At 45.3% G+C, this 27,654-nt stretch overlaps 11 protein-coding genes across 11 annotated transcripts; 6 read left to right on the top strand and 5 right to left on the bottom strand.

Moving 5' to 3' along the window:
• Positions 1 to 29: 29 nt before the first annotated feature.
• Positions 30 to 2,097, top strand: BT62DRAFT_937227 (uncharacterized protein). The gene is made up of 11 exons (XM_043187275.1): positions 30 to 356; positions 409 to 577; positions 634 to 841; positions 897 to 995; positions 1,054 to 1,153; positions 1,212 to 1,217; positions 1,270 to 1,362; positions 1,410 to 1,622; positions 1,675 to 1,752; positions 1,810 to 1,932; positions 1,983 to 2,097. Exons 1-11 carry the CDS (start codon positions 172 to 174, stop codon positions 1,993 to 1,995), a joined length of 1,287 nt encoding a protein of 428 aa, XP_043034807.1. The 5' UTR covers positions 30 to 171; the 3' UTR covers positions 1,996 to 2,097.
• Positions 2,098 to 3,392: 1,295 nt separating this feature from the next.
• Positions 3,393 to 4,537, bottom strand: BT62DRAFT_1080180 (uncharacterized protein; the record flags this gene model as incomplete). Its single annotated transcript, XM_043179559.1, has 5 exons — positions 3,393 to 3,461; positions 3,503 to 3,556; positions 3,617 to 3,829; positions 4,076 to 4,255; positions 4,310 to 4,537. The coding sequence occupies 5 exons, from the start codon at positions 4,535 to 4,537 to the stop codon at positions 3,393 to 3,395; spliced, it is 744 nt and encodes a 247-aa protein (XP_043034806.1).
• A 327-nt stretch (positions 4,538 to 4,864) lies between these two features.
• BT62DRAFT_1011719 (uncharacterized protein) lies at positions 4,865 to 5,712 on the top strand (the record flags this gene model as incomplete). The annotated part of the gene is made up of 5 exons (XM_043177820.1): positions 4,865 to 4,968; positions 5,030 to 5,144; positions 5,255 to 5,376; positions 5,424 to 5,513; positions 5,565 to 5,712. The coding sequence occupies 5 exons, from the start codon at positions 4,865 to 4,867 to the stop codon at positions 5,710 to 5,712; spliced, it is 579 nt and encodes a 192-aa protein (XP_043034805.1).
• A 2,125-nt stretch (positions 5,713 to 7,837) lies between these two features.
• On the top strand, positions 7,838 to 8,297 carry BT62DRAFT_908563 (uncharacterized protein; the record flags this gene model as incomplete). Its single annotated transcript, XM_043183712.1, has 2 exons — positions 7,838 to 7,875; positions 7,931 to 8,297. Coding segments are annotated over 2 exons (405 nt in total), but the record flags the coding sequence as incomplete, so codon positions are not given.
• A 3,134-nt stretch (positions 8,298 to 11,431) lies between these two features.
• BT62DRAFT_937225 (uncharacterized protein) lies at positions 11,432 to 13,646 on the bottom strand. Its single transcript, XM_043187274.1, has 4 exons — positions 12,896 to 13,646; positions 12,340 to 12,847; positions 11,604 to 12,281; positions 11,432 to 11,543 (listed from the first exon to the last, which is right to left on the bottom strand). Exons 1-3 carry the CDS (start codon positions 13,608 to 13,610, stop codon positions 11,618 to 11,620), a joined length of 1,887 nt encoding a protein of 628 aa, XP_043034803.1. The 5' UTR covers positions 13,611 to 13,646; the 3' UTR covers positions 11,432 to 11,543; positions 11,604 to 11,617.
• Positions 13,647 to 14,954: 1,308 nt separating this feature from the next.
• BT62DRAFT_1043294 (uncharacterized protein) lies at positions 14,955 to 16,338 on the top strand (the record flags this gene model as incomplete). The annotated part of the gene is made up of 5 exons (XM_043178455.1): positions 14,955 to 15,167; positions 15,223 to 15,593; positions 15,627 to 15,648; positions 15,694 to 15,957; positions 16,010 to 16,338. 5 exons carry the CDS (start codon positions 14,955 to 14,957, stop codon positions 16,241 to 16,243), a joined length of 1,104 nt encoding a protein of 367 aa, XP_043034802.1. The 3' UTR covers positions 16,244 to 16,338.
• A 1,201-nt stretch (positions 16,339 to 17,539) lies between these two features.
• On the top strand, positions 17,540 to 17,925 carry BT62DRAFT_489273 (uncharacterized protein). Its single transcript, XM_043181146.1, has one exon. The coding sequence runs from the start codon at positions 17,641 to 17,643 to the stop codon at positions 17,860 to 17,862; it is 222 nt and encodes a 73-aa protein (XP_043034801.1). The 5' UTR covers positions 17,540 to 17,640; the 3' UTR covers positions 17,863 to 17,925.
• A 984-nt stretch (positions 17,926 to 18,909) lies between these two features.
• On the bottom strand, positions 18,910 to 20,373 carry BT62DRAFT_937224 (uncharacterized protein). Its single transcript, XM_043187273.1, has 5 exons — positions 20,136 to 20,373; positions 19,799 to 20,083; positions 19,712 to 19,749; positions 19,345 to 19,663; positions 18,910 to 19,286 (listed from the first exon to the last, which is right to left on the bottom strand). Exons 1-5 carry the CDS (start codon positions 20,346 to 20,348, stop codon positions 19,053 to 19,055), a joined length of 1,089 nt encoding a protein of 362 aa, XP_043034800.1. The 5' UTR covers positions 20,349 to 20,373; the 3' UTR covers positions 18,910 to 19,052.
• A 42-nt stretch (positions 20,374 to 20,415) lies between these two features.
• BT62DRAFT_489228 (uncharacterized protein) lies at positions 20,416 to 21,955 on the top strand. Its single transcript, XM_043181145.1, has 4 exons — positions 20,416 to 20,796; positions 20,863 to 21,016; positions 21,072 to 21,328; positions 21,377 to 21,955. The coding sequence occupies exons 1-4, from the start codon at positions 20,675 to 20,677 to the stop codon at positions 21,678 to 21,680; spliced, it is 837 nt and encodes a 278-aa protein (XP_043034799.1). The 5' UTR covers positions 20,416 to 20,674; the 3' UTR covers positions 21,681 to 21,955.
• Positions 21,956 to 23,002: 1,047 nt separating this feature from the next.
• BT62DRAFT_923396 (uncharacterized protein) lies at positions 23,003 to 23,540 on the bottom strand (the record flags this gene model as incomplete). Its single annotated transcript, XM_043184505.1, has 3 exons — positions 23,003 to 23,199; positions 23,388 to 23,458; positions 23,497 to 23,540. The coding sequence occupies 3 exons, from the start codon at positions 23,538 to 23,540 to the stop codon at positions 23,003 to 23,005; spliced, it is 312 nt and encodes a 103-aa protein (XP_043034798.1).
• A 669-nt stretch (positions 23,541 to 24,209) lies between these two features.
• On the bottom strand, positions 24,210 to 25,418 carry BT62DRAFT_923395 (uncharacterized protein; the record flags this gene model as incomplete). The annotated part of the gene is made up of 6 exons (XM_043184504.1): positions 24,210 to 24,318; positions 24,414 to 24,463; positions 24,714 to 24,909; positions 24,973 to 25,001; positions 25,234 to 25,294; positions 25,360 to 25,418. The coding sequence occupies 6 exons, from the start codon at positions 25,416 to 25,418 to the stop codon at positions 24,210 to 24,212; spliced, it is 504 nt and encodes a 167-aa protein (XP_043034797.1).
• Between the last annotated feature and the right edge of the window lie 2,236 nt (positions 25,419 to 27,654).

Genomic DNA, 27,654 nt, shown 5'->3' with positions numbered 1-27,654 from the left:
GATGATGTTCTCAACGTGCCTTGAGGGTTCCTCATTCGACCATTTACTTTTACTTTTCTGTTATATCATATGTAATGGAAATGTCCGGCTCTGACATAAAAGTCGCGACATTTGGTTGGCTGTCACTCGGAATCCCCACTTCTCAGGCCCCAAGCCGTGCTCTCACCTCTCATGGCTAAGCGTATTGTTACCCAAGATTTGAAGCTGCGATATGCTGTCATTCGAGGCAAAGAACTCGACCATGTGAAGGCCATTGCCGACGCTGTCAACATTGAAATCCAAGAACTGTTTCCTCTTCCAGAGGGGACCCTTACTAGAGACGACGACATCCAGGAATTGCTAGACAATGTTGATCAGTTTGTCCATCTCACTACTTTCGTTTCTACAGGACTGACGACACGTGTCAAGGGCACTGAAAACTATCACGCAGATCAAGGAACAGAGGGCATCTCCGGCTACCCGTGAGCAGTGGTATAGTATGGTAGCCAGTCGTTTTAGAGTCCTTCTTGCCACACCACTGGCACAGGAACTCGACGACATCTATCGGGATTTGAAAGAGTCACAGTTGAATGCCAGGGTGCGCTTCCATATCTTACGGTTATTCTTCAATAACGTCGTTTTGGCGGGTTCTAGAACGAATCTGAACGGAGAATCGCCGAGAATTCTCAGGCTCAGGCAGTCAACAATTACTCCTCCGCACCTTCCGCCTCTCCGTCGACCCAACAGTCTACAATTGTTAACTCTGGAGGAAATGTGTTCGGCAATATTTCCAGTAAAAGCAGATCAATGCTATCGCTTCCGAAGATCAGCAATAGATCTACCAGTCGTAAACTTCCTATCAGTACGTGTATCAAATACACGCATCTGTGTATCTCTTACTCTTCATATGAATTCAGGTTCGCAGCAAGATTTACCTACTCTATCCTTCCCTCAATACAATGTCGGACAAGGCCAATACTCTGCGCCGAATTTGCCACAGAATGCATATATGGCTGGTGCGTCGAGAACTGTATAGTACAGCTATCGATATTCAGGCCTACTGTCATTGACTAGAACACAACACCGGTTGGCAAGGATACCCTTCTGAAATCCTGACAAACCTCCCCAAGCCCGGATTCCCAGGGCAGATCGTTTCCTGGGAGGAATACAACAAGTGCGTGCTGCATTGTCTCATGTATGATCAATTCAACAACACGCTACCCTCCCTCCAGCCCACCGTACGTTCTGTTCCTCTTGTTCGATCTTCATGTTGATTCGGTTTATTCACAGGGAACTTCCTCCCCGCCGTGCCTCCGAGGAGAATGAACTATCGGCTCCCTTTCGTGCCGCATCGCAGGCATTCCGGAGTATCCCGTGTTTGCCGTGAGTTTTTTGTCATGAACATCTCAGTCGGTGCTAATCGTTTCTAGGGCCGTGAGACCAGGGCTCGTGGGTTCGATCCCTGCTGCTGGAACCTCTGGAAATTCTGGAAATTACAACGGGCCGTCCGGACCACACAATGTCATTAACACTGGAAACAGCATAGCTGCTTCAGGCTACGTCCCTGGCCACGCTCATCAGCCGTCGGTTGATACTACTCATACCACTCATACCACTCATACTACTAACACATTTGGAGTCAGGTATGTTCCCAGACTGTCCTTCCATCTTCTGTGATTCATGATATCTCTTTAGGATCTCTCGGCACACATCGATGCACAATAATGTATCTTCTTCGTCCTTGGGATCGTCCGGTTCGCACCAGAGTTCTGAGTGAGTAATGCGCGTTTCCAGACAAAATAAGGATTACGGTTGATTCTATTATGACAGAAAAAGTGGAAAGAAGCAGCACGGTCGCCAAGCGAGCACGTCGACCAGCACATACGGTCAGGCGTCTCGTGAAGGCCAGAGCTCCGGAGCGGGCTCCTCCGGGAGCAGCCTGCGCTCGCCAGGGTACGTGGAGTTATTTATTTCGATGACTGCAAGAAGCTGACCGAGTTCAGTGCCAGTTACTGAACATCTAATCAAATTATGCCGTGGCGGAATCGATAATTTTTGAATCTCTTTGTAGTGCATTTGTGCTTTCCGTGTACGCGTCCACTTGCTATCGCATTGTACGAAACTGTAGTTGTAAATTTAACCTTTCTACAATAAGACACGTTCTCGGCAAGCACGAGAAGAGTCCTAGCTCCCCGAAGCCGGCTGTCAGGTATTTCTTTAAAGGTCTCATATGGGCGAATTTCACTGAGTCGAATTTTCGGTATCTTTTCCAACTCTAAATTCAGAAGTAATGCAAGAGTATAGCTTGGCGCCATAACAAGTGCCATCACGGCTTGACTGTCAGAGAATAACGATGCCTCATTCGTTTCACATCAAAACCAGAAACATGGAAGTACATACTATGGTGCCTAATCAGACGGCGCTTACTGATATGCCGAAGAACAGTTGTCAATCATGGCGACCAGAGGACATAGGGCTCAAGATAATGAATAATGACTCGACGACAAACCGCCGTTTCCCACTGAGTATGATGTACCATTCACTAGTCGCTCATCCAAGCACACAAGGACATGCAGAAATGGATTTCCAGACTGGAGGAAGGACCTCTGTAGGACTAGAATAGCGCGGACAATGCGGTTTCATTGTCCAATAAATCTGCTTTCGTAAAAATCACACAAAGACACGAGGCGTAACAGTCTAGCGAATAATAGAAGTCCCGAAGGTCAGAATATGATATAGCGTGTCCAAGGGGAATAACAGAGCAACGCCGCCATCAGCCAAATTGGTTGGAGAGCCACAGTCAAAACAGCCGGCTCAAGGCAGAGGCGAGACGAACAATGGCCCAGTGGAGAACAATGAGACTGTAATCTCCTGCGCATAAGCGAATCATCAATCCTTTTCAGGTACTCCAGTGCTCCATAGGGAGATATTTCTCAAGTACCCAACGTATGAGAGATTCTACGTTACGTGATTCGTGAGTCACAAACTTAATGGCCGTGAGAATGGCTTCGGTACCGCAATGACTCACAGAAGGGCGCAAAGGTCTGTGACATGGACATCAGTGTTCCTTTTCCCATGACAGGCTACTTGTTTTTGGTCTCAGGCTCCGGTCAGGGCTCTGGATGACAGCATGCCTGATCCTTTGTGGCAGCCCTGGATTTACGAGTCAGTTCAAAAGACTTTGTTCCAGAAATAAATTATATATAGGTCGCAGGGCTAGGGTGTCAGAATGATTAGACAGCGATCTAGATGAAGGAACGGCAGGGAAGGAAAATAAAGTAGAGAAACCGACTCCAGAAGCATGGAACCGATGGATCACGGAGGCGGTTTGACCATATCCTCCATGTCATGGACACTTTACTTGATCGTGATATAATAGCGTCGAATCGAGTTAGCGCATCTGAAGCTGTCGGTCATTCATCAGGATTGACCGAAACCATATTCCGCAGTAAGGGTTTAAAGTCGCTCAGTCCAGAATGCCTCTGTAAGATCGATGAGTTCAAAAGAATTAGAGGAGACAGACAGACGTTGCCCCAAATTCATCGAGCATGGTAGCACCGAGTTGGTAAATGTCCGCCTTGAATGGATTATACAAAGTATCGTCTCAATTGTTCATCTCAGGAACGCGCTGGCCCACTATTTCCGAAATGATGGCTTTATCCCTTCCTTCGGGGAAGTATTCAGCGAACTGTAAATCGATATAGTAGTAGTCCACCGGTCCGGCCAGACATCGCAGTTCCGTTGGAGGATTCCACTCGATGCCATCTTGACTAGCGTCAAAACCGAAATGGTACCTCTTCGGCATAATGCGCCGCTGATCCATGACGACATTGTTGATACTGATGTCTCTCTATACAGAAGTCAGTGAAGGTCAGGGAGCGGACTCGAACTAACATTACCTATGTGCAATGTTTAGACTGCATGAATTCTAATCCCTGAGAATATCTGAGAGTCAATGGACGAGGACTTTCTCGAAGAAGAAACACTCAACAGAAAGAACTCGTTAGAAAAGTTGGATGAATTCCAGTCGACAGTGAAATGGAGATCTTAAGAAGGAATGGAACATGGGCATGACAATCAATGCTATGTTCTTCACGTCCGGAAGGTTGACCACATCAAGAACAGGAATAGCATGATTGCGGGGATCCCGTCTGACTGCCGGCTGAGAGAGAAAGTGTGTGAGTCTCAGCTCGTATTCATTTGCGAGTAGCGAAACCACTTTCAGTACGACCTTGCACCCATCAGAGATTCGAGTGGCGTCTATTAATCTCCATGCCTGAATATCGATGAGCAGACTAGGATGAAGGGAATATCACAGAATAACACATACACGACCCTCGTGAATTACATGCTCATCTTCATAAAACTGCAACAGGCTTATGGGGTGAGGATTAGATTTCCATGAGGGTATCCAATCAGGATGATATCGTGGTCGTAACATATATCCGCATGAGGCGAGGAAAGGCTGGTGAGAAACCCAGAATTGCTCACATTCTTGGCTCTCCGAGTCCATCGGTATATACATCGTGTCTGCCTGTGGTATCTTTGCGCAATCCATGCTGGAGTGGGTGATAGTATCGGAAAAGGCTGTGGATTATGTGACGATTCTGATGCGACCCATTTAGGAAATTGAAAGAGCAAACCGGCTCATATTATTTCGACTGCCTTGGCCCTTCGAGGCTTTTCTTTCTTATTCCTCCTTCGGAATGAAGGCGTCGTCAACCTTCACTTGTGTGGAAATCTCCGGCTATAGGATAAATAGCCACAGTATCTGCTTTTCAGGTGATCGAAGCGACTCCCTCTCTGACTCCCCTCAGCTCTACCTCTCCAATGGTTGGCACTATTGCCCAGGACCTGAGACTACGAAACGCTGTAATCAGTGGCGATGCCTAACACGTCAAGGAGGTCGCAAATGCTCTCCAGCCCGACATCCAGAATAATTTCAACGAGGCGAATGCTAGTGACGATGCTGCAAAATGAGTACATCAGGTTAAAATGTTTGTATAATATGTACTTGTCTTTCTCCTTGCTTACTTATATATCAATTCAGAGCGTTGGGCCAAATTACGAACCTCGAAGCCGCTGCAGCGGCTTTATCTACACGGGACGACTGGTATACGCTGGTGTTCAAGCGCTTTACAGGAGTTCTGTCGTGGACGCCCTCAGTGGACGACTTTTGTATATCTTCGAAACGTTGAAGAGGATGCACATAAATGAGATTTTACGTTTCCTTTTTGATTCTCTTTGATTCGTCGTCATGCTGTTGTATTTCCAGAAAGAATCGGAAACGAGAAAGCTTATGAATACCAACAATCTTGCCAATTCTGGTACCAACCCGGCATCAAGTCAATTTCCTGGCTACGCATCTTCCATAGATACTAGTAGCACCAGAGGAAGGTACGTACACACAACGTTGCTGTACTATTTTCTAATGAGATCACTAGCATTTCCCCGCCGACATCAGCCTACGACGCGTCATCTGCATCCCTAGCTCGCTCGGACAGGAGCGTGAGCCTACTTGATTCATGGCTTCAGTAAGTGGGGCACCTGCCCTTCTCATCGTAACCAGACTGAAAGTGCCTCAGAGAAGGCGAGCGCATCCGACAAGATGGATACATTCCGACTCAACGATATATTCTTGCCAGCTCCCCGACAAATCCCAGGGCAGCACGGTCTCCTACTTGCCGGTGCAGGAATGTGGATCTATCCCCAGACAATATGGTACAGGAGTGAATATAATTTGATATTTTAGTTCTAATCCTGTTGTCAGGCCTGAAATACAACACCTTTTATGCAATGCTCACTGGTGTTTTGTATGCTTTGTATTAATCTCATCTGCCTTTGATGTTACCACCCTGTTGTTACTGAATGGATGTAATCATATGTACTTCATTTATCATGAATCTGTCCTTCAAAGACCACACTCTAAAATGTGATGTTGAACATATTCATTGAAACAAGGAATAGCTGCACATAGATGTTGACATGCCTGCTGCATGTCCAGGCATGTAATTTTGTGAATTATGACAATACATTGACTGTATCACAGTCTACTATGTGCACAATAAAGAATATGGCTAGAGCACAGTGAAATGGGACTTATATGACAGCTGGCTTGAGTGATGATGGGTGGAGAGCATGGCCTAGCAGCAGGATGATACCAGGGGGGGTCATACTGCACATGAGGTCCCAGCACTTGACACTAATTGCACTAATAAAAGTACAGAAAGACCCACTAAAAATAAAGAGCACATGATCAAAATATGATCAGGACTTTGCACTTGACTTTGCATCACATTGATCAATGATGCATAGGTATTAAATTGCCAAGGGATATGTTCTAGAACAGAGCATTGGTGCACAATGAGATAAACCTGCATATCAGAGAGATTGGCTGAGAAATGAGAAGATTTGATGAAATAAATGACCAGGAATGATCTCAGGAGTCTAGAATGACTCCTGTCCATGGATTAATTGCCCCAGGGAAATAAGAAAGCAAAGAGACCAGGGGCCAGGCCACTAACAGAGACAACCAGTGTCAGGTTGCATAGAAACAAAAGGCAGTCCTGACCCAGAGCAGAATATGCATGTCAGACTGCAACATGCACATGAATGATATGCCAGGGACTCTGCAACAGAGTCCCACACTTTGAAACTACTATATTTAATGTGTCTTAGTAAGTACAGTAGTAGACTATTTAAGTACCACATTGTAAGAGTAGAATACAAGTTTCCAACCCCCACTGTTGTGGTGTAAAGGTATGAAGACCTTGTGCTCCAGCTGCTGGAATTAGTTTGTAACTTTAGGCAAGAGAATAGATCTATATTGATATCATTCCAAGTGATTTGAGTATTGCACAAGGCAATGAAAGCCTCTATAGGACTCTAATCTGATTTAATAGAAGGTTTTGAATTGTGCTCTAGTCTGAGAATAGGAGAGAAGTGTCTGGAGGGCACTCTTTTGAGTTTTTGAGGCATTTGTAATGTGAGGCACTACAGGTGGCAGAGGTTCAAACCCTTTGGATCTGTGGACAGGGTTTTTATTGTGTTTTTGTGTCTCTGGATCACATAGATTCAAACCCTGTGGTTCTTGTGGACATATTTGTGAAGTGTTTCTGCTTAGAACATGAAGCTTTAAGTTATGTATTGTGCATGTTAAGGTCTTTGAGTTTGGTCTGAGCAGTGCTTGGGACTTTTTGAGGTTTTTTTTTTTGGAGTGTTTCAAAGTATTGTGTTGAGATACAGTACCCTTGCCTTGAGGCCCAGCAACATTCATCACCCCTCTTGTTAAACAAAAGCTTTGAGAGTTAGAGAGATCTCAGATATATATACATGTGCTATTGCTATTTGCACACAGTGGATTGCTGAAAATATGATTGTATTGCTGTTACTACTCTTATCACATTATAATCCCCCAATGAAGTAAGAAGGTTGTGTGTGTGTGTGTTGGTATGAGTGTGATCAGTGTATATTTCTGCACTGTGTCAGTTTTTAGTTTGTGCATGCAACCACCTCTTTAATGGTATGTATTATTTACTCATTAAAAATTATAGAGATGACAAATTATAGCTGCCATATGCCTCTCCAATGGCTCAAAAGTCATGCTGAAAGCCATGTTGTTGCAGAAGGGTGAGTCTGAACTATCAATCACACACTTTTTGTCAACAGAGGTGATGAGAAAAGATCCCTGTAATAATGTCATACCTTTTCTCAACATATTCCCAATTCCTAGCATGTTAGAACTTTGTGACTCCTCCTTTTCATTGTCAACTGGAGTTTACAGAGATATTCAGACAACTGCTTTCCATTGAGTATTGTGATATTATCATGATTGTCTGTTACTTATTGCATTGATTAGGGCTTGGAATTCATGCATACCAAAAACACTGCTCATAAGTCTTGTTAACTCTTTTTTGTGTCTCCTCTTTGACTCATGTTGTCCTGCATCTAGAGACATCAGTATAAATAATCTCGTAATGAACCATCGACACGTAATTCCCAAGGGGTACCATTTCGGTGATAGGATCAGTCACGACGACGTGGAGTGGGGTCTCTCCACTGAAATTCGATGTTACGTCGGTCCAGTCGACTATTACTACATCGATTTTGAATTCGCGGAATGCTTCCCTGAGGGAATTGATAAAGACCTTGTCTCGGGAATCGTCGGTCAGCGCGTACTGGAGATGAAGGACTCAGGTAATGTATCTTATAACCCATTCAAAGCTGACGTCTACCAGCTTAGAATTGCCATGCTCGACATATTCGAGGTAAGCCCTCACTGTTATTATCAAGGTCTGGTCTGTAATCCTAACCAGTGATGCAGGAATATACCGGACTGAACGACTTCAAGCCTCTACTACGCAGGATGGTTTCGATCGATCCTAACAAGAGATCGATGGCGTCCGAATCACTTGGTCAGTTTGAACATGTGGTGTCATGAGCAGGCAAATCGTCCCTGACGCGGAGGATATGGTCGAATGAGGTGTGCGATCGGTTTGTCCCATGTTTTGGATACAGTTTCTATATTATGTATTTCATCCTTGTCATTCCTACGTCTAGATGATATTTAATGCTTTCCGTAGATCGTTATCTTTATCTTGTCATTCTGTAATTTAGCTCTGAAATCCGCTCTGCTCCGAACTGGTTCTTTTGGAGATGAAACAATCGTACTAGTGGACCAAAAGGATACGGTACCTCGCCGCTCAGGATCAGATACCTAGATCACACAAAGGGTCGTGCCATTTGCCGAGGGAACGTGGATATCCTCATTGCAAACATGACGTCTTCGTCAACGAGTCAGTACGGTACCGAGCCACTCTCACGGTCTTTCTGACTCATGACGCCAGCTCATATTTCCGCATTCCTGCTTTCTTTCCTTTGAATGGTTCGCTCTCTGGAACATGTTTTCGATGCAACTTGAGACTTTGCGTCGTCCTTTGCAGTTTTGTCGCCACTCCCTAGTCGAAACTCTGTGGCTATCTTTACTCGTGGCCCTCACAGCAATTTGATTGATTTCGATGCTTCCCTGATATCTTCACTAAAGATGCGATGGAGTATTCGGGGGCTGTGACGTTCCATGTATCTCCTCGCGTCTCTGAAAGAAGCAGATTAGATTGGACCCCTGGACTCTGACATCCGCGTGGTCGCATTGCCATCGTTTCAACTCATGATCCCAGTACTTGGTAAAGGTTTGCTGTATATCGACTAATGAGCTGTTCTGAGCGCGCTCCTCTGCCGGCTGATGGTCTAGGTTGCGAACACGGACATTTCCACCAATCGGAAGACAACCCTAGTTTTCTTCTGCTACAGGAAAGCTTTTGGGTTGGACCTCCTCATTCACCTTTGAACCGGTTTGACGACGGAGCTAATGTTCTGCTTGTTCGAGCTTTTACTTTATTCCTGCACTACCTAGGAAGCTGTCAGTGGAACGGCGGTCGCTGATAGAAGCATGCCCGCATAACCTTGCTTCGAACCGAATCGCAAATTCGAACCTGAAATTTAGGGAGCGACTGAAAGTATTTCACCACGGGCAGTCTTTATCAAGCCTGTTATGAAAGATATAGCCTTTAACTCTTTGGGCGATGCATAGTCATGTTTTTGTGACTCACCGCAGTACCGGAGTTATTCGCACAGCTTTTTGACTCCATGATGTGGCTCTATACCTGCCGCCCAAACTTTTCTCTTGAAAATGTTCATGGTCTTCACTGATTCCCACTCCTCTATGAGATTTTCTTGGCGACATTTGTGCTCTCATGCTGCTAGCCGACGTATACATCTCTAGGAAGCTTAATCACGACCTGGATCCGCACCCTTCCCTGTGTGGCTCACATAACTATTCCATTCGATGTCGGCGCTTCTCTGCTTAACACGAGGAAAACTTCTCGGCATCAGGACTGTCCACTCTGAACCTAGTTTGCCGATATCTCGTTGGTAAGCTGCGATGAATTTGGTCCTCATATTTCACTCCGTAGTCTGTACTGCTTCCTTTCCTAAAGCCTGATGTACCTTACAGCTCGCTATCTTGAAATTATCATCTGGTTCCTCACCGAGCTTTCAGATCCGTTCCCTGTTCCAGTGTGCCATCGTCTTATCACCGGTCTTGGGAGCATACCATGTCGCCGTGGATTACGTCGTTTTTGTGGCCCGGCATACCCTATTACTGAATGCGCGACGCGCCGCTAGAGTCGTGCGCACCGGTAAATGATGAGAAACATTTGGGAATCCAACACTGTGCCGGTATGCGTCGCAACGCAGCTTTGTGCCAAAATTTACCGTAAGTATCATTCACTAAGCATATCATCACCATCCATGGCTTGCCTGCAAATGGCTGAAGAGTCAGATCTTTACCACTCTGGGCAGAATTGCCAAAAGTTAACAGGTGCCTGTGTTAATATATGGAACAAAGCTTCATGATTCCTATATAGGTCCAGCCACATGTATTATTAACCATGTGGTGGAGTTTCACTACCAGAGTAGACTAGGATAAGATATCCCATTGTTTGATGAACATGCTCAGGTCCATTCCTGCTGTTATACTAGTCTGAGATGCAGAGGGGCATTGTTTTTGCGCAGCCATGAGAATTCAACCAGTCATACTTCTACAAACAGGCATGCACTTGGTTCAGATGATGGATGCCTGCATACCATTAGATCACCCTAAGGAGGTTACTGAGATGTGCAACAACATATTCAAGATAGTACAGCTTCATATTGATGATTCCATGGCATTGACATAGTTCTATATATATAAGAATCAAGATAAAATAATCCAGCAAACTAGTGAAAAGATACCATTCAGGGAGGCACTATGAATGAATCAGGAAGAAATAGAACCTACCCTGCTAATATCTTGAAATGATGATATCAAAGGACTGTCAACAATGATTGGGAACTCCAAGTTGATAAAATCATTGCCTCCTCTGGGTAAATGGCTTGTAGTTGATAATATAGCTATTCAAAGCAGGTATGTCCATGGTAAATATCATAGATACTGTCTGGACTTTACCAGAAAAGCTCTTGGGTCATCTGGACAATGAGCTTTGTGTGAAATCCACTGACCAAGCTTGCCAACTTTCCATGAAATAATTTAAGCACATGTTCAAATAACACGATCCCTTGTTCATGTAGCACTAATACCAGTTCTCATCATAGCTATAATGTTCTTATGCAATTTGATCACTATGGATGCCATTGTCTCATACAGTAAGGAACGGTTGCGTTCGACCGTATAGGGATGAGTATGATAAAGAGTTCCAACGCGAAGAACACAGCTACATCGATCATGATCGGCCCCATAGCAATGGTACGAACCAGTTCGTTTCCGAGGACCACAGCCTAATCTGGGGTGATATGCCGGCGGCACTTGAGACTTTAATTACCGGTCCATCAGTTCACCGGTCGCCATGTGACGTGAGGTTTTTTTCTGCCTTCCGCCAAAAGAACATTTTATTGATATATTTTTCACTATTATGACCATTTTTTTGAGTGAAGAATTCTAGGTAATGGTAAATACGAACGAGAGAAGAACGATGCTATGCTATGCTGAGATGGGGTTAGTTATATAACTAATTGGTGAAAAAGAAACATTAGAAAGCTCCAAGAAAACGAATGTGAGTAGTACAAACCAGGGCAGGGGGCTTTACTTCTTTCCCAACGTCAAACTCCTCATACTCTCTTCCAGAATGGCCGTGACCGAGCACGAATCCTTGCAGTTCTCCGCTATCTTGCGTCCCATCGTTCCCACCTCCTTCCGATATTCAACATCCACATCCACGATTTGCACCACCGCCTTGCCTTCTAAGACTCTCCTCACCTTATCCGTGTCGATCTTCCTCATCTTTGACGATGACTCGGACCCAGAAAACGCATCCCAGAACGCGCCACCAAGACGCTTCAACAGGGTCTGTCCAGCAAGCGCAGCAACGAAGGCCTGTTCCTGATCCTTCATCGGCGGAGCCGGCGCAGAACTCTTCCTTCCAAACCCTCCCTGGGATAAAGTCGCGTGTTTGCCTGACAACACCTTGCTGAGAGTCTTGCTCATCATTGGCGGGGACGAGGGTGGCGAAGGGAGATTCGCCTTGTGCGACGTCTGGAAGTATTTGGGGCCCATGAACGAGGCGAGGCCGTGGAGCGGCGTGGAATACGACGGAAGCGAAGGGTTGGTGAACGGAGATGGTGAAAACAATGGATTGCTCGGGGTCCGAGGCGAAGAAGGTGCTGATAATGGTGGCGATGGCGGGTACTGGGGCTGCTGTTGGGACATTTGCTGTGAGGCCATCTTTGACCACAAGTGCATGCGGTACCTGCACGAAAACGTACGTAAATAACTCCAACTCAGGAAAGACAATAATTATTACGCACATGTCGAGATTCTTCATCGTGAAGAGGTGGCTGTCTGTAAATCCATCGAAACCGGAAGTGACAGGCGACTTAACGCGTTTCTCTGCATTGAGAGCGGGATTGATATTTTCAGACTTGGTCCAAGCTATCTCGGGAATAAGTACCGTGTGCACGGGAGTGATGCCACTACCCATTCTAGATGCGCCACCCCAGAAGCTCCCGGAGCGTGGTGATGCAACATCCTTCTGCGTGTTGGCAGTGATGAGGGATGGTGATGGTGATGTAGCATGGGAGACTGTTGCTGCAGGGGTTGCAGTCGGTATAGGGCCTGGAGGGGGTAGGTTGAGCACAGGGATATCCTCCGTAGTCAGCTCCATATTCGAACGACCTTCTAGCAGAGCCTTCTTCAAAGCCGCAATCTCCTGACGCAGAGCCACGTTTTCCGACTGAGTGGAGCCAAGCTCGTCCCTAATAGACTGCAGCAGACGGTCCCGCTCCGCAATATCGAGCTCAAGGGTCGATATATACTCTGCGCCATGTCAGTGGCGCCAACGACGAGTAAGAAAAGATGTCTTACCCTTCCTTCGCACACGAAAATTGCGTGCACTGATCTTGTTGCGGAGCTGGCGCTTTTCCTTGCTCGACATCTTTGCGAAGACCTCTGGGGGGGGACGCCAATCAGCGGGGAGGTCGTCATCGTCGTCGATGTTTTCCTTCTCTTTGGGCACAACGACGGGGGCTGTAGCCTGTGTCGGAGCAGCTACGGACCTTTTGACAACGCCACCGTTCACTACAGTCCCCTTCCGCGATTGGCCGTGACCACCAGCCTTGAAGGGAGTAATGGTCAACGTGAGCTTCTCCTGCTTGGGCACAGGCTGTGGCTCATGCTGTAATGGCTTCTCCTCTTCCTTAAACGTCTGAATTGGTTCCTCCGCAGGCGTCGCCATCAGCTGTGGGTCGATGCCCATCGGTTCCGGCTGCTCCTCATACCTCGACAAGAACTGGAACGGCGACGTCGATGGCTGTACATCAAGCTTCAGCTCGTCTTCGAGGAAGTTGAAAAGGGCGCTGCCCGTCGACGGAGAGTCATACACGTCGGTGAACGATGGCGACGGCGGGGCCTGCGGCGGTGTCAACAGCGATGCTGACTGGGGTGATGACGCGCTCGACGAGGGCGAAGACGATTCGCCCTCTATGCTGGGTCCGAAGAGATCCGTGTTAAGGTATTCTGAAAGGTCGGTATTGTACTCGGTAAGTGAGAGGGATGGCGATAATGGAGCGTCGACGAGCATGGTGGAGGTGAGAAAGAAAGAAATGAAGAGAGACGACTGTTTGGGGTGCCTTGGGCCCGGCGATGACCAAAACGAGGTTCCAGCACCGCTGCCGTATGTCACGGCGTATTGTCCGGCATCCCGGCTTCTACCTTGTTCTCTCCGTTTCTACCCCTCTCTCCTGTTCGGCATTGGGTATTCTCTCCGTATTTTTATTCTTTTCTCGGCCAACCTTGCAGCGTCATATGGATATCAGCTACTTTCAACATCTCGACGGCCACATGGGTGACGAAATAGAAATTAATGTTTGAAATACGTATATGGACCTACCAGATGTCCAGTTAAGGAATAACTCCGTGGGACATCCTATGATGATTGGTGGCGTAATACTAGCACCGGATTCAACGTGGCGCACTCAAGAGCACATCCCATCCGCTTTATCTTTGCCTGAAATAAATAAATGCTGACATTCAGAAAACCGGCGTTTGAAAGGGAACCTTTATTCTGATATTACAGCCAAAGTGAACCTACTGTGGAAATGGAAGGATTTCGAAAAATCCAGTCATTTAAAATGACGGGGGCGAATTAATCGGAGACAGGACAATAGGTACATCCCTCAATATATTGAGGCACCGAGCCGCTGAAGAAGATTAGCTTTGACAATGGGCAAAGGGGTAGATAATACAATGAGATATTTTATCCATCAAATCGGAACACCGCCCAGAAACTGAGGATGAAGGAGAGAGCTAAGCAAGATTGGAGCAAGAGATAAGTAAATAAGGAAGGCGAGCCCCTCTGAAAATAATACTTACAAAGTATCCTCTTTCGAATGCCGACCCGGCACCTACCAGAAGCAAACCCGGAAAATGTGTACCACGAATATCGTGTTGCACCACTCGTATTCTAAAGCTCTTGATTCGGAAATCGGTTTCCAATTTTTTGGCTACCCTGCTCAATCAACATCCATGATTCCGTGCTGGCAGATATCTGAATCTTGGTCCTCAGGGCTCAAGCTCTGACTCGGCGCACAAAACAATAGCTCCATGGGACCCAACCTTTCAATAAGAGGTTTCCAAAGAATGTTTATGGAAAAAATTCACTCTGTGTGCGAGTTACTATGATCTTTTTTTCTTGTGATGGGACCCTGATCTCAAAGTCATTACCCAACAGCCATCTGCATGAAGTTGACGAAATTCTGGATGCACCTGGGTCTCCAACGACTTTCATTCGGTATTATCAATGTCTACTTCGTCTTATTTACCATGATTTCTATGCGACGTGCGCTGCCAAGGACACTGGCATAAAAATCAAAATTACCGGGACCTTACATGCGGCACGTTCAGCATCGTCCATTCAATTTCAACCATGACCAGGCGGCCTGCGTTCCCTCCATTCGAAGATCTGAGCTCACCCCGTGAATTCTTTTGGGTTAAGCATCAGCCGTATTTGCAAAGCCAGGGTTACATGCTCCGCCCGCGATACCATCCAGACTGGCGCCCTTCGTGGATCCAAAAGGATGGCACCAACTTGAAAGAAAAATATTCTTTTCTGATCTTTCAGGACCAACATCGTTCGATTGTGAGATTTTTATCTTTTCATTATTATTTCCGAAGACAAGAGCCTTCCTTTCTAGTATATATCTACTATCATAGATGCAATTCGGATGGAGGACGGCGTCAAAGTCGTCCTTCGTATCGTACCAGTAGGCTCACTGGAACTGGCTATGATGATGCACCTCTCCTCGCCCAAAATGCCCTCCGACCCACGCAACCATACAGTTCCTGTCCTAGGAACTATACCGATACCTGGCGAGGAGAATGATAGGGTGTTTGTGATCTCGCCTGTTCTTCGATGGTTTCACTCTCCAGACTTTCACTGTCGACGAGAGTTTGCTGATGCATTTAGACAAATATTAGAGGTGGGCTACTGCATCCTTCGTAGTCGGGCTCATCTTACGACGAAGAAGGGTATAGATTTCATGCATGAAAACAACATCGCACACGGGTGAGTCCATCGATGCTCTTAAATCGATCTTAGTAACGTTGCTCTAGAGGTGCATGTACGCTCAACTTCCTGATGGACGCCACAAACGTCTGCCCGAAAGGGTTTCACATCCGACATAGGCAGCATAGACGGACTTCGCCTTGGACTTCAAGCGAGACCACGGTGCCTTGTGCCGCCCGTCAAATACTATATCATTGATTTCGAGACAACAAGGCACTATCCCGAGGGTAAAGATGCTGCACGAGCCATAGCGCTGAAGTGTCAGATAAAGACATCGCCGGAATTTCTCAGTGCGCCAGCGCCGTACAATCCATTTCGACTGGATGTCTACAACGTCGGTGCCACGTTTCTCAGCTTTTGTGAGGTATTCAGTTCTCAGCCCTCTTTTTGTATTGCAAATTAACGTTGCTATAAAGAAGTATGCTGGTGTGGATGAGTTCAAGCCGTTCTGTGTTGAGATGATGGCCAAGGATCCATCTGAACGACCGACCACGAAGGAGATGCTCAGGAAATTCGACGTGTTCATTGGGTCGAAGGATCAGATATGGCTTCGCAGTCGCATTTGGCTGGATTACGCATGGTATAAGCCACGGTCTCGATTTGTTCAATTTCTGTGGCGGAAATTCCCTATTCTTTTACCGTACTTCTGATTCAGATTAGACCGTTTCGTATTGTTCATTTGCTATCACATTGCTATCAGAGCTGTCAAATATCTATGATGATCTATCTATATATTGAACCTGCCGTACACTGATCTCTGACTCCGTACCTGACATTCAATGGACATACAATGGGACGATGAATCACTCAGACTTCGTAGTCAAAGGACATTTATCGCTGATACAATCGCTGACACACCGTCGATGAACCATAGCCACAATCGGACAAACTCGATGTATTGTCATTCCCCCAGCCCCGACTAGTGACAGCCCGTGGAACATCATTAGAAACTTACCTGGGTATGTTCAGATGGTGAGGCGAAAGGGTAGACCAACACTTGCCGTATGAGATTGCAAGGTCAATTTCAAGGAGCGGAGTTTTTGCCAGGGAGTATGCAGGATAGTGGAGTCTAGGCTTGATGCTAGATGGAGAGTGAAATCGACAATTGGACGCCAGTGACTCCTTTGATTTCTGAAAAGTAGACGTAAATACCATTTTAGACCAATGCAGAGTTGACGGGGAAAATAAAAAGTATATGATATCAATGATAGTCAGTAATTATAAATGGCCTGCCATTTCCGCAAACGAACCAGCCGACTGATTAGGTTGAACTCTGGTTCGATTTACGAGCGGACAAGAATGTCCAGACCTCTGTAGATGTGATCATGGCGAATAATTTTCTGACTCACTGGGGACTGTACCTTTCGCGGGATCCAAATAGTTGACCGCTGCTGATCCCAGTCCCCGAAGCCGACAGATCTAGCTTCAGAACCCTTCATCGTTGCGCTGTATGTTGACTAAATCGCCGCATTATAGGTCTTATTGCCCTTTCAAGAATGCCCCAGGATCCAAACTCTGTACTCATAAATCGTGATGTAGCTGCGGTTCCTCAACGTTTCCGTCAAAATGTTTATGTCCCAATCACAATTCTGATAAGCGTTCACATAAAGTGATTCGCGCCGTTGACACCAGTTCATATTTCATCTGTCTTGCACTGTAAGGTGACCTCAGTGTCCTGGCACATTCGGACGCGGCCTTTCTTCAGCCCTTCAGCGATGTCGTGTAATTCGTTGTGTGGTAGCAGAACTCCTGCGTCTTGGATTGGTTTGCAAGCTTGAACCAGACAAGGTGGAAATAGGTAATTCGTTCCCTGTGTTCATAAGTTTACACGTCAATGATAAGAGCCGGCAAGAGACGTTCTGATATTTGTCACTTATCACGCCCAGATTACTGTGGATCTAAGATCCGAAAACTATTCAAAAGGCCTCATGCACCAAAACAACGGTGACATTCTGACTCGAAAATGACACCAACGATAGCCGGCCACTACCTTCTGATATGCGATTCCGATACACTGTGACCTAATAGTATTTCAACGTCCCTTTCTATGGTCATTACTCATGATCACTGTATGAATCCATTAACGCCATCCAAGACGAACTCATCCCGTTCACTGAGCTCGGTTAATATACAGAGATGCAAGTGGAGTCCTGTGATACCTTCTATTTTATTCTTTGATCCTTTGGGACAACAGAAATCAAGAACACACAAATATTCCTTATCTCAACTCTGCAAACTTCCGCAGCAAAAGATAAAGATCAAACCCTAAGAGACGGTATGATTCTTGGTTGCCGAAAACGTTGATCCGGGACGTTGTCGAGTCATAGATCAGTGGTACCGACGTTCTTCTCACGGCCTTTCTGAATCAGCATCACAAGCCATCGCGTAACCTCACCGCGTAATTGGTTTCCCAGTTTGGAATTTTCTTGGCCCCTTCCATGGTGAAATATGTTCGTTTACTGGATCCTTGCTCCCGCAGAAACTATAATTCTACATCGTTGCTGTACTTCCTTCTAGTCGATCTTCATTCATCATCTGGAGTCGGATCTGGATGTCAAATATTATTACCGGAACTTGTTTCTCACAATGCTAATTATTTCATTGATCTTGGAGCTTTAGTATGACTTTGCCTCATGGTACGAGGGAAACCTAGGCCCTAGAGTCTCAACAAACTGCGGTGTTCCGTAATTCCCATAACTCTTCCTGTCAAATCTATCGCAAAAAGCCGGTTGTGTAACGAGAAGTGCATCTAAGTTCCTATCACGTTTTTAAGGTTTTCACCTCGGTAATTCGGGAACCAGCTCACATCTTCTAACGATAAGGAAGAAATTCCCGTGCTCGAATGATGGACCAAGAATCGCCAGAAGGATAACGTATTTGAAATGTGGCAACAATGCGTCCCACTTTGACTTCCTGTACGCTCTTCTGGTTGAGGCTAATGTTAGTCTTAAGCAAACTGCGAAGCCGTAGAGAAATACCCCTCGTCTTTGCCTATGAATACCGTTCCCTTACTTATCACGAATTCAAAGATGTCACCGGTTCCTAAATGTCGACTCGCTTCGGCCCCGACCCCGGGACATTCCTCCACTTCTTGGATTTCATCTTTCCATCCCATACTCGGTTTCCCCTTCTGACTCGCAGTCTAGATATACCGAGGTAGTTCTCTGATGGTGCGACATGCTTCCCCGGGCAGGCGAAGTCCTACCAAATTCAAGTTTCTCCTATTACATCTGCGTTGTGGCTCATTCTGGTTCATCGATGGTGTATCAATGATTCCAATTTTAAGGCACCTTGATGCTCATGGCTTCGTAACAATGACAGATCAATTTTCTCATTGTGTTCGTACTGAATTTCAGATACAGAGTTACTAGTAGAGATCTGTGTACTTGAAGATAAATGTTTGACAGCGTCAACAGCAGTATGACAACAAATAAACAACAGGAAATGCTCTATTCCGATTCAGAAATACGGTAACAGAGAGGGAAATTTCCGCCAAAGAAACTGCACCAAGCGAGACGGTGGCTTGTGTAATGAGTCATTCGGCCAAATGCGGCTACGCATCCATATGACATCCTTTGCGGCCATGAACGTATCAAATTCCTCGAGCGCTGTCGTCGTTGTCGGTCGGAATAACGGATCTTCCGCCATCATGGTCAGAAAAAAAGGTTTGAAATCATCTAGACCGTGATATCTCTTTCGAATGAACATGAGCTTGTGATGATACAGCGGGAAGAAAGATAAGATGAAATACCTCACAAGTTCGGAAGAATGTGGCGCCAACGTTGTATACATCCAGACAGAAAGGGTTATGCAGAGGAGGGGAGCAGAGAAACTCAGGGGAATTCTTGATCTGGCACTTCATCGCCGTAGCACGCGCGTCGTTTCTCCCGGCAGGGAAGTGCCGGGTTGTTTCAAAATCGATGATATAGTAGGACACCGGAGACACGAGGCAGCGAGGTCGCTCGTGAAGGACGTGATAGACGCCATTGTAGCTATGCGGGTATGCGATATGAAAACCCCTTGGACATACACCGGTAGCGTCCATCATGAAATTGCTTGTGCATGCATCTCTACCAATCGATGAGAATGATATTTCGGTATACAAGAAAACGACTTACCCGTGCGCGATATTATGTTCATGCATAAAATGTATTCCCTATCACTGGCGTAGGTATCTTGGTGACGAAAATGGACTAGCCACCTACCTCCAAGATCTGTCGAAACGCATCAGCGAACTCACGTCGACAGTGAAATGGCGGGGAGTTGAAGACACGTAGCATAGGCAAGACTACAAAAACACGTTGTTTCTCTTCACCTGGAATAGGTATTATTCCAAGGATAGGAACAGTGCGGTTTCGCGGGTCGCGGACCATGTCCGCAGATGATAAGTGCTCCATCATGGCAAGTTCTTGTGAGCCTACCGGTACCATTCGAAGGACGACCTTGACACCATCCTTCATCCGAGTTGCGTCGAGAAGGACAGATCCATGCTGCAAATACATATAATACTTTTTGAGAAACAACTTTTTAATAAGCGCCTACCAGAAAAATATTATCGTCCTCGACTTTGAAGCCATACTTTGCTTTCAGGTCCGTGCCATCCTTCAGAATCCACGATGGGTGCCAATCTGGATGGTACCTTGGTCGGAGCATAAATCCTTGGGTTTCCAAGAATGGCTGATGCTTCACCCAAAATAATTCTGATGCGGTTCGGGGATCTTCGAACGCAGGCAAGGATGGCAGGGTTCTGGCCATAATGACAGTGAAATGAAAGGTTTCAGCGGAAACTGCCGAATAATTTTTGGTCTTCGGCCCCGCGGACCGTAAACTTACGGTCAACCACCTGAATCTCGCGAGAGGTATGAATCAAATAATTAATCCCCTTTGTGACATCTGCAGAAATTCTTACCCTTCTCATTCCTGGTAAATCGAACCAAATTCCGAACCTCACCCAGTCTTGTTGCTTGGTTTGTTTGTGAAAATGGGAGTCCATTTTCGGGTATCGTCGTCATTATCGTATAAAAAGGCGCACTTCCAGACTGATTCTCATTCACTCGAGTCACTTCCCTTTTATACTTCCAATGGCAGTCAAGAAAGCCGAGATTGCTGCTGTTAAGAAACAGATTCTCGCACTCGTTGAAGTCGTCGAACGAGACACGACCCTAGTCGTAGACAAAGACGACATCCTTAAGAACCTCCAGAGGTATACTTGCTGGCTTGCTGCTCTTCATTTTCCGTGATTTATTTTTATCTGAATCCCTATTTACAGTCTCCTTACTTCGCTCGGTGATCTGACATTCATTGGCCGGATCAGAACGCGCTTTCATGCATGGATTCGGAATAAGCTAGCGCAAGTTCCAAATACTGTGCCAACCATAGAAACGGTACGAACTACGTTAGCTATAATCGAACGGGATTACGAGGTAAGACTCTTTTTTCAAAGAATTCTATTCATCGGAGCTCATCAACTGATGTCAGGATGCGTCCAATGCGTCTAAACTAGAGGCGGCTCAGCAACAATTATTGGCTGGATATTTGCCAGCAGATAACGCACAATCTTCAATAAACTCACTGCAGGATTCTACCAGAAACACAGTATCGCCAGCAAGCTCCTTAGGATATTCCGGAGGCGGTGCAGGGCAGCCAGCAGGACACTATGCATCCTCTAATCCTTCCATTGCATCACTTCGCAGCTCAAGTCACTATCAACCCTCGAGATCTTCCCATTATTCCAGGTCATATGGTCATCTCAATGCTGAATTTTCTGCTAATAGAAACCACAGCACTCCACCGACATCACGGCATACCTCAGATGATATTCCGGGGACATTGTCGTCTATGTCATTTGCCGCCAATAGCCAGTACGCCTCGTCCGGTCTGGGCGCGTCTGCAAGAACGTCTGCTTCTATTGTACCTTCCATAACATCTGCTCATTCTGGAAACGGAACGTCCTCGACCATGAATAGTTATAGCTATACGCCTGGTTCCACGACCTTGTACGTGTCATACTTATCTCCAATATCTCACACCATTCGACCTTGTGCTTCCAAAGGCCCCATCTCTCCCACGGAAACCCTGCCACCATAGACAACAACACCTTTGGGTAGGTTCCATGTATTCCCACCGACAATCCAATGCTTATATCCTATTCGCAGGGCCATCCCATCCTCCGTCCTACAACGGTCCGCACAGTGAGTCAAACTTGTCAGTCTATCAACATCACTCATTGATATCTGCAACCAATCGTACAGTCCTGCCCGCGACAGACCTCGCCACATTGAAGCTCTGCAAGCGGCGTAAGTCCTAATAATAATATGGCATCCGTGCTGAAAACGATTGCGTTTTCAGTTACGCGCAGGCGCATACAAATCAGGCGCATGCTTCATCTTTGAGGTAATCGTGCTTTATAACACATATGGTCTCCGGCTGACCCGTCATACTAGTCACGTGCAAACTCAGGGATCGTCATATGGAGCTACAGGCAGTGGTTACCCTGCCACTTCGCCATCGTCTGGGTCAGTATTCTTTCAAACGTTACACAGCACGAATCTGACAGAGCTATTGTGTAGACACCACCGCAATGACCCGTAAGCCACATCAAATCATCGTTCTTCTCGTACTGATGTTTCTCATGATCTGGAATAGCGGTCCATCGAACAGGAATAATATGTATATGTCCTTAATCTCATCTCTGATTACGACCGATTGATCTGTATCTTTAGGAATACAAGGGCATACACCGGGGGTTCCAGCAGCGGCAATACCGGGTCCAGCAACTAAAGAATAAGATATTCTTCGTTGACAGGTTATCTTGTGCCCACCGTCGCTTTCAGTTGTGAATATGTTTTGAAATGTGTTGTTGCGTTCTCTCCAAAGCCCCTACTCATTTTATGATTTGCCATCCATTTAATGACCTCGATACACGCCGTCTATCTACTCCACTCTGTTTTCTCTATTTCTTTTATTCGTTTTCTTTTCCGAAATGTATTTACGAACCCAGACAATAACAGCTGCCAAGACACATCTCAGTTTTTCTTCTATCCAATGCTGGGTCCCAATGTTTGTACCTTTTGCACAGTGAGTTTATATGCTACTCTAAAGGATGCTTATGGCTTGATTCTGATACTTGACCGCGAAATCGAGTACAAGATATCTCATTATGGTTTAATCGCCGTCTAAACGATGGTAGTTGCAGATGGATATTCAAGCCATCAAACGGATCCATTTCACAGATCAAAGTCTCTAGCCACGACTGCTGCATTATACGACACTGAGGATGCTTCCTTGCATCCTCACAGGGTAAATAAACCTAGAATCAGAAGTACGGCAGAAGAGAAGGGAATTTCCACCAAAGAAATTGAACAAATCGAGACGGGGGCTTATGCCATGAGTAATCCAGCCAAATTCCACTACGCATCTATATCTGATCCTTCGGCCCAAGGACCAAATTTCCTGAGCACTTCCTTCTTGGTCGGTCGATCAGAAGGATCTTCGGCCATCATCTCAAGACGGAACGGCTTGAATTCGCCCACACCAGCATACTTCTTTGCAGAAGTATTACTTTGGGATACAGCGGTAAGATTCAGAACGGAATACCTCACAAAAGCTGAGAAACGTAGCACCGACGTTGGTGATGTCCAGTGGAAATGGATTATACGGCGCTGGGGAACTGAGAAATTCCGGCGAAGTCTTTATCCGACACTAGGTACAGGTGGCTGGGTTCTGGCCATAATGAAGGAAAAAATGAAAGTTTGCAGCGGGAACTGCCAGTTTCGAGCTTCTCATGGCACTGACAGGCAGTCGCCGTTGCGTTGTCATGCGTATTTACATGCGTGTTCGTTGATTTGCCGGGGTTTTCGGAGTACCTGTAAGCGAGTATATTTCGCAGTTAATCCCAGCTCACTTCTTTGGAGTACAGACCCGTGATTCTAAGCCGACATTTGACATGCCGGTGACGCGGTTTGAACTTGATTCTTCAGAATCTCAGGGACATCAGATTGGTCATCGCAACTTCAAAATATTTAGTATATTAAGAACCTGAGTCAAATCTTGGTAATTTATCATCTATATAACAAGCAATTTTGAAGTGCTGGTTGCAACTAAGCTTTCGTGCACAAAACATTCATCTCTGATTATTTAGAATCCATCGTCCACTGTCACTTCAATCAAATCACATGCTCTCTGTCTCTTCCCCACATTAATGCACCATTCGTCACCGCATTGATCAGGATCCTGTAGAAAATCTTAAAAGGATCGACGGATAGGCAGCATCATATTTTCGGAAACTTGTACGACGCTGCGGAGTTTCTTCAAAAAGTAAGATGCAGAGAGGCCCCCCGATCGATAAACCATCTTGTCGAGCCACTTGATGTGTATCGGGCCGCGCGCAACAGTAATGACGGCTCGCAAATCACGAATGTATTCCCTCAAATCTATGTCCTTCCGAGAGCTTTCGGATACAATGGCCCCCAGAGCAGTATGATAAAGCAAGGGATCCATACGATTTAATATTTAAACGACGGATCCAAACCATCAATCAAAATGCATTAATGCATGTATCCTACCGTGCGATGGTGTGTTATATCACTACTGTCAGCCAGTCATGTGACCCTTCAATTAGCAAATACCTTGCTCATCATCACGTCCATCCCGCATCACTTGCAATAGGGTCCGCCCCCAACCTTTTCTAGAAATTCCCATGTCTATAAATATTGATAGTCTAGATCTATCATCAAAATTGATTGTTTAATGTCTTTGCCTGATTAGATGTGCCTTGGTGCCTCAAGTGCTTAGATCAATCACTGGCTCACCATCACTCACTGAATAGAATAGGGTTGCATCACATATTTCCATCTATTCTGCCTGTTTTTCTATGAAATAATATGTTTGTCTTTTTACACATAACATACTAGATGAAAGTCAATATATTACATATTCTACCAATTACACATGTCAAAGCTAAACTAAGGATGAAAGTGGGAAAGCTGGAAAGCAGAAAAGCAAGAACATCCAAAACAAATAGGCCCTGAGCACTAAAAAGGCATCACATCATATTAAAAGTGATGTGACCATTACCTGAATACACTTATCAACATTCACCATCATTTTCTTCTAAAGCACCCTATTTTTGGCCTTGAGGGTACTCTGTCCCCACCACATGAGCCCTATGAGGATGGTGACTATGCTATTTTGATCCCCTTTCTGTAGGTCCTTATTCAGTGAATGATCATACACTGGCAATGGTAGAATGCTGATTTTGTTTTGATGCCAAACAGGTTGCATTGCATTCCACCACTTGCACAGTTCCATTAAAAAGCTAGCAGGAGGATTCAGATAGACATTGTAGCAGCAGTTGGCAAGCCAGAGCAATAGCACTGACAGTCTTAATGATAGCACACCCATATGTCTCTAAAAGCCAAGTCAATAATCTATACAGTAAACAAATAGTGGTGATGCTTATCTTGCCAGAAGAACATCCTTGCACCTGTGACATGTGTGCCTTGAGATTTTGCCAGTTGACAAGCAAGTCCTGCCACTCCAAGCCCAAAGTCAAATCCATGAGATACCCCACAGCTGAGGGCAACCAATCTGTTGTGATGATCCCATGAGAGTCTAGAGGCTTATGAGCATGCTTGCTCACCCTCACCTCTGAATTCCCCTTGTTATCATCTTCTTCAGCATGGTCTTGTGTTTGCTTGGTACTTTATACAGTGCTCTGGTGTGTCACATCAGCTACACTATTCACCTCAGCACCAACTATCCTCACTTTTCATGCCTCATTATGTTCCTGGTATCTGTCACCATATGCCTCCAAAATTGCAGCATATTGTCACAATTTAGCTGCCACTAGATGGAGTGTCACAACCTCAATTGGTTTGGACCATTGCTGCAGGTGGGAGGCAGTAGCAGCCTTATATTGGTGAGCAATGTGATTTTATTCATGAAGCTGGGTGGCCCTATTGAGGGACCAAAACAGCCACTGCAGATCATTCTTCACTTGCTGATTGATAGAGTCAGTAGCACACTTCTAGTGCAAAACATTGTTCTCATACCTGCTTCAGAATATCTATCTCTGTTTCACTGAGATCTCTCATAGGCTAGTGCATGATAAAGCACTTCCAGAGTGACTCAAACTAGATGTTGGCATATTCCAAATGATATTGTATCTCCAGAAAGCAAAAGAGTATGAAATATTTGGTGAGATAGTCCTTTTGTGGTGCTGTCAGATGCATCTAAGGTACAATAAGTAACACCATGCAATATCAGATATGATCAGACCTTTTTGGAGGATTTGATACATAAGCATGCCATTAAATGAAATAAGAGGAAACAATTTGCTGCCACTTGAAGAACTGTACAGTTACTTTCTATGGTCAGTTTCAAAGCCCTCAGGATTGGATCCATGCCATGGAGGCTAATATATTACTGATGCAAGCTAGCAGAAGATAACTTGAGTGCACAACACAGGCTATCCAATACATTACTTGTATAATGAATGAGCCAACAGGAGTATATACTTTTGTTGCATGTGGACAGCACTGAAAACATGTTGAAAGTGCATGTGAACAGCACCAAGAATGCATTGAAAAGTGCAAGCAGAAAGATATAAAAGGATACATCCTTGAAAGCTAAAAATGCCATTTCCCACTGATAGCTGTGCTGTGTGCTCTCAAGCAGACCAAGTAATATCACATTGGATGGCACTCTCATGCTATTGAACTCTTCTCTGATTCTTCTGACATTCCTCCAACATCACACTCTCACCATTACCAATCATAGTCTTTTCTGGCAACACAGGGAGCTACATCTTCTATCAGACAAAGAGTAGTCCATCTTCCAGTCTCACCACAGAAGAAAAAGACAAATCATAGCCAATACAATGATGACCTTACTTCTGTTGACTATAACACCCCAAATGAGGCATACCACCTGGATCCACAAGCATATGCACTTGCTATGGCTGAAGATATGGAGGATGCCACAATGGCCCTATATAAATATGTTCACACAGTAAGTAATTTAATTATCAGCACTATGACTGTGATATCATTGTTAATGTATATCTGCTGATATGACTCTCTTGCAGTCTTCAGTGCCCACATAGACAGCTATCTGGATGAAAGTTTAAGATGTAAAGGGCAAGGTGATGCCATCTCACAGCCTTTCTGTGGAGGTGTTAAATGTTCTAATGAGGATTTTACCTACCAGTGTGTTACATGCTGGGACACAGGACTGTTCTGTAAGTTATGCATGGTAATGGCACATCAGAGTTCCCCTACCCATATCATTCAGATGTGTATTCTTATTTGGTGGAATTCTGTCACTCACTATGTTTAAGCATTGAAATAGTGATTACTTTGACAAGATTCTGCTCTGGAAGCTTGGTTTATGCTATCAAGTGGAGCATCTTGTAGGTGACATCTGTATTTATCTAAGGCCTGCATTTGGCAGCTATTTTATGATTATAGATATGAATAGTGTTTATGATGTTGCTCTGAATTTCTGTAGTTGCTTATGTGAATGTCCACTAGCTAGCCAACTCCAACATGCATGGCTTTTCCCAGGAACTGTGATAGAGCCTTGCACCACAGTCACTATTGCAGCTTCAGAGTGTTAGATCCAAGCATCACATGAATAGATACATGTGATAAACAGTCATCCATTTGCACTTCAAGGAATCAACTGAGTCCACTATATGTGTATCCTAGTCAGTGTGACTCAAGGTCAGACAAAGACTCAAGGTAGAATGGTGATTATAAACTTTGGCTCGAAGCTGGGGTCTTTATCCAGCTAGAGCTGCCCTTTAAATACTGTCACATGTCCTCCTAATAATACTATGTGCTTATTGTAGAGTCCTCTGTCCATTGTGCTTGTTGTCCCAGAGCATCATTACTGTACATAAAAGGATATTGTCTGCAGTCATCATTGGTTTCAGGAGTGGGTGGTGGACTTAGCTTGTTATGCTGATTAAGCTTTGTCTCATGGTCCTAGATGCCTGGCTAGGTGCCTTGACTAAGCAGGAATAGGGGTTAAAAGGAAAGAAAGGAATGAAGAAATAAGA

The sequence above is a fragment of the Guyanagaster necrorhizus genome (genome assembly GCF_019112545.1).
Source record: "Guyanagaster necrorhizus MCA 3950 unplaced genomic scaffold BT62scaffold_39, whole genome shotgun sequence".
Classification (NCBI taxonomy): Eukaryota; Fungi; Basidiomycota; class Agaricomycetes; order Agaricales; family Physalacriaceae; genus Guyanagaster; species Guyanagaster necrorhizus.
Note: the sequence above shows the minus strand (reverse complement) of the source record. Positions and strands in the feature narration are given on the sequence as shown.

Coding starts and splice junctions, on each gene's coding strand:
- BT62DRAFT_937227 (XM_043187275.1), top strand. CDS start 172: ATGGCTAAGCGTATTGTTACCCAAGATTTGAAGCTGCGATATGCTGTC. Junction 1,363..1,409: donor CGGAGTATCCCGTGTTTGCC/GTGAGTTTTTTG, acceptor AATCGTTTCTAG/GGCCGTGAGACCAGGGCTCG. Junction 1,753..1,809: donor GGTTCGCACCAGAGTTCTGA/GTGAGTAATGCG, acceptor CTATTATGACAG/AAAAAGTGGAAAGAAGCAGC.
- BT62DRAFT_937225 (XM_043187274.1), bottom strand. CDS start 13,610: ATGCTCGTCGACGCTCCATTATCGCCATCCCTCTCACTTACCGAGTAC. Junction 12,848..12,895: donor TTTTCGTGTGCGAAGGAAGG/GTAAGACATCTT, acceptor GACATGGCGCAG/AGTATATATCGACCCTTGAG. Junction 12,282..12,339: donor ACGATGAAGAATCTCGACAT/GTGCGTAATAAT, acceptor GTTTTCGTGCAG/GTACCGCATGCACTTGTGGT.
- BT62DRAFT_489273 (XM_043181146.1), top strand. CDS start 17,641: ATGGTCATTACTCATGATCACTGTATGAATCCATTAACGCCATCCAAG.
- BT62DRAFT_937224 (XM_043187273.1), bottom strand. CDS start 20,348: ATGGCCAGAACCCTGCCATCCTTGCCTGCGTTCGAAGATCCCCGAACC. Junction 19,750..19,798: donor CGTTTCGACAGATCTTGGAG/GTAGGTGGCTAG, acceptor CGCCAGTGATAG/GGAATACATTTTATGCATGA. Junction 19,664..19,711: donor GAACATAATATCGCGCACGG/GTAAGTCGTTTT, acceptor ATCGATTGGTAG/AGATGCATGCACAAGCAATT.
- BT62DRAFT_489228 (XM_043181145.1), top strand. CDS start 20,675: ATGGCAGTCAAGAAAGCCGAGATTGCTGCTGTTAAGAAACAGATTCTC. Junction 21,017..21,071: donor TAATCGAACGGGATTACGAG/GTAAGACTCTTT, acceptor AACTGATGTCAG/GATGCGTCCAATGCGTCTAA. Junction 21,329..21,376: donor AGATCTTCCCATTATTCCAG/GTCATATGGTCA, acceptor TAGAAACCACAG/CACTCCACCGACATCACGGC.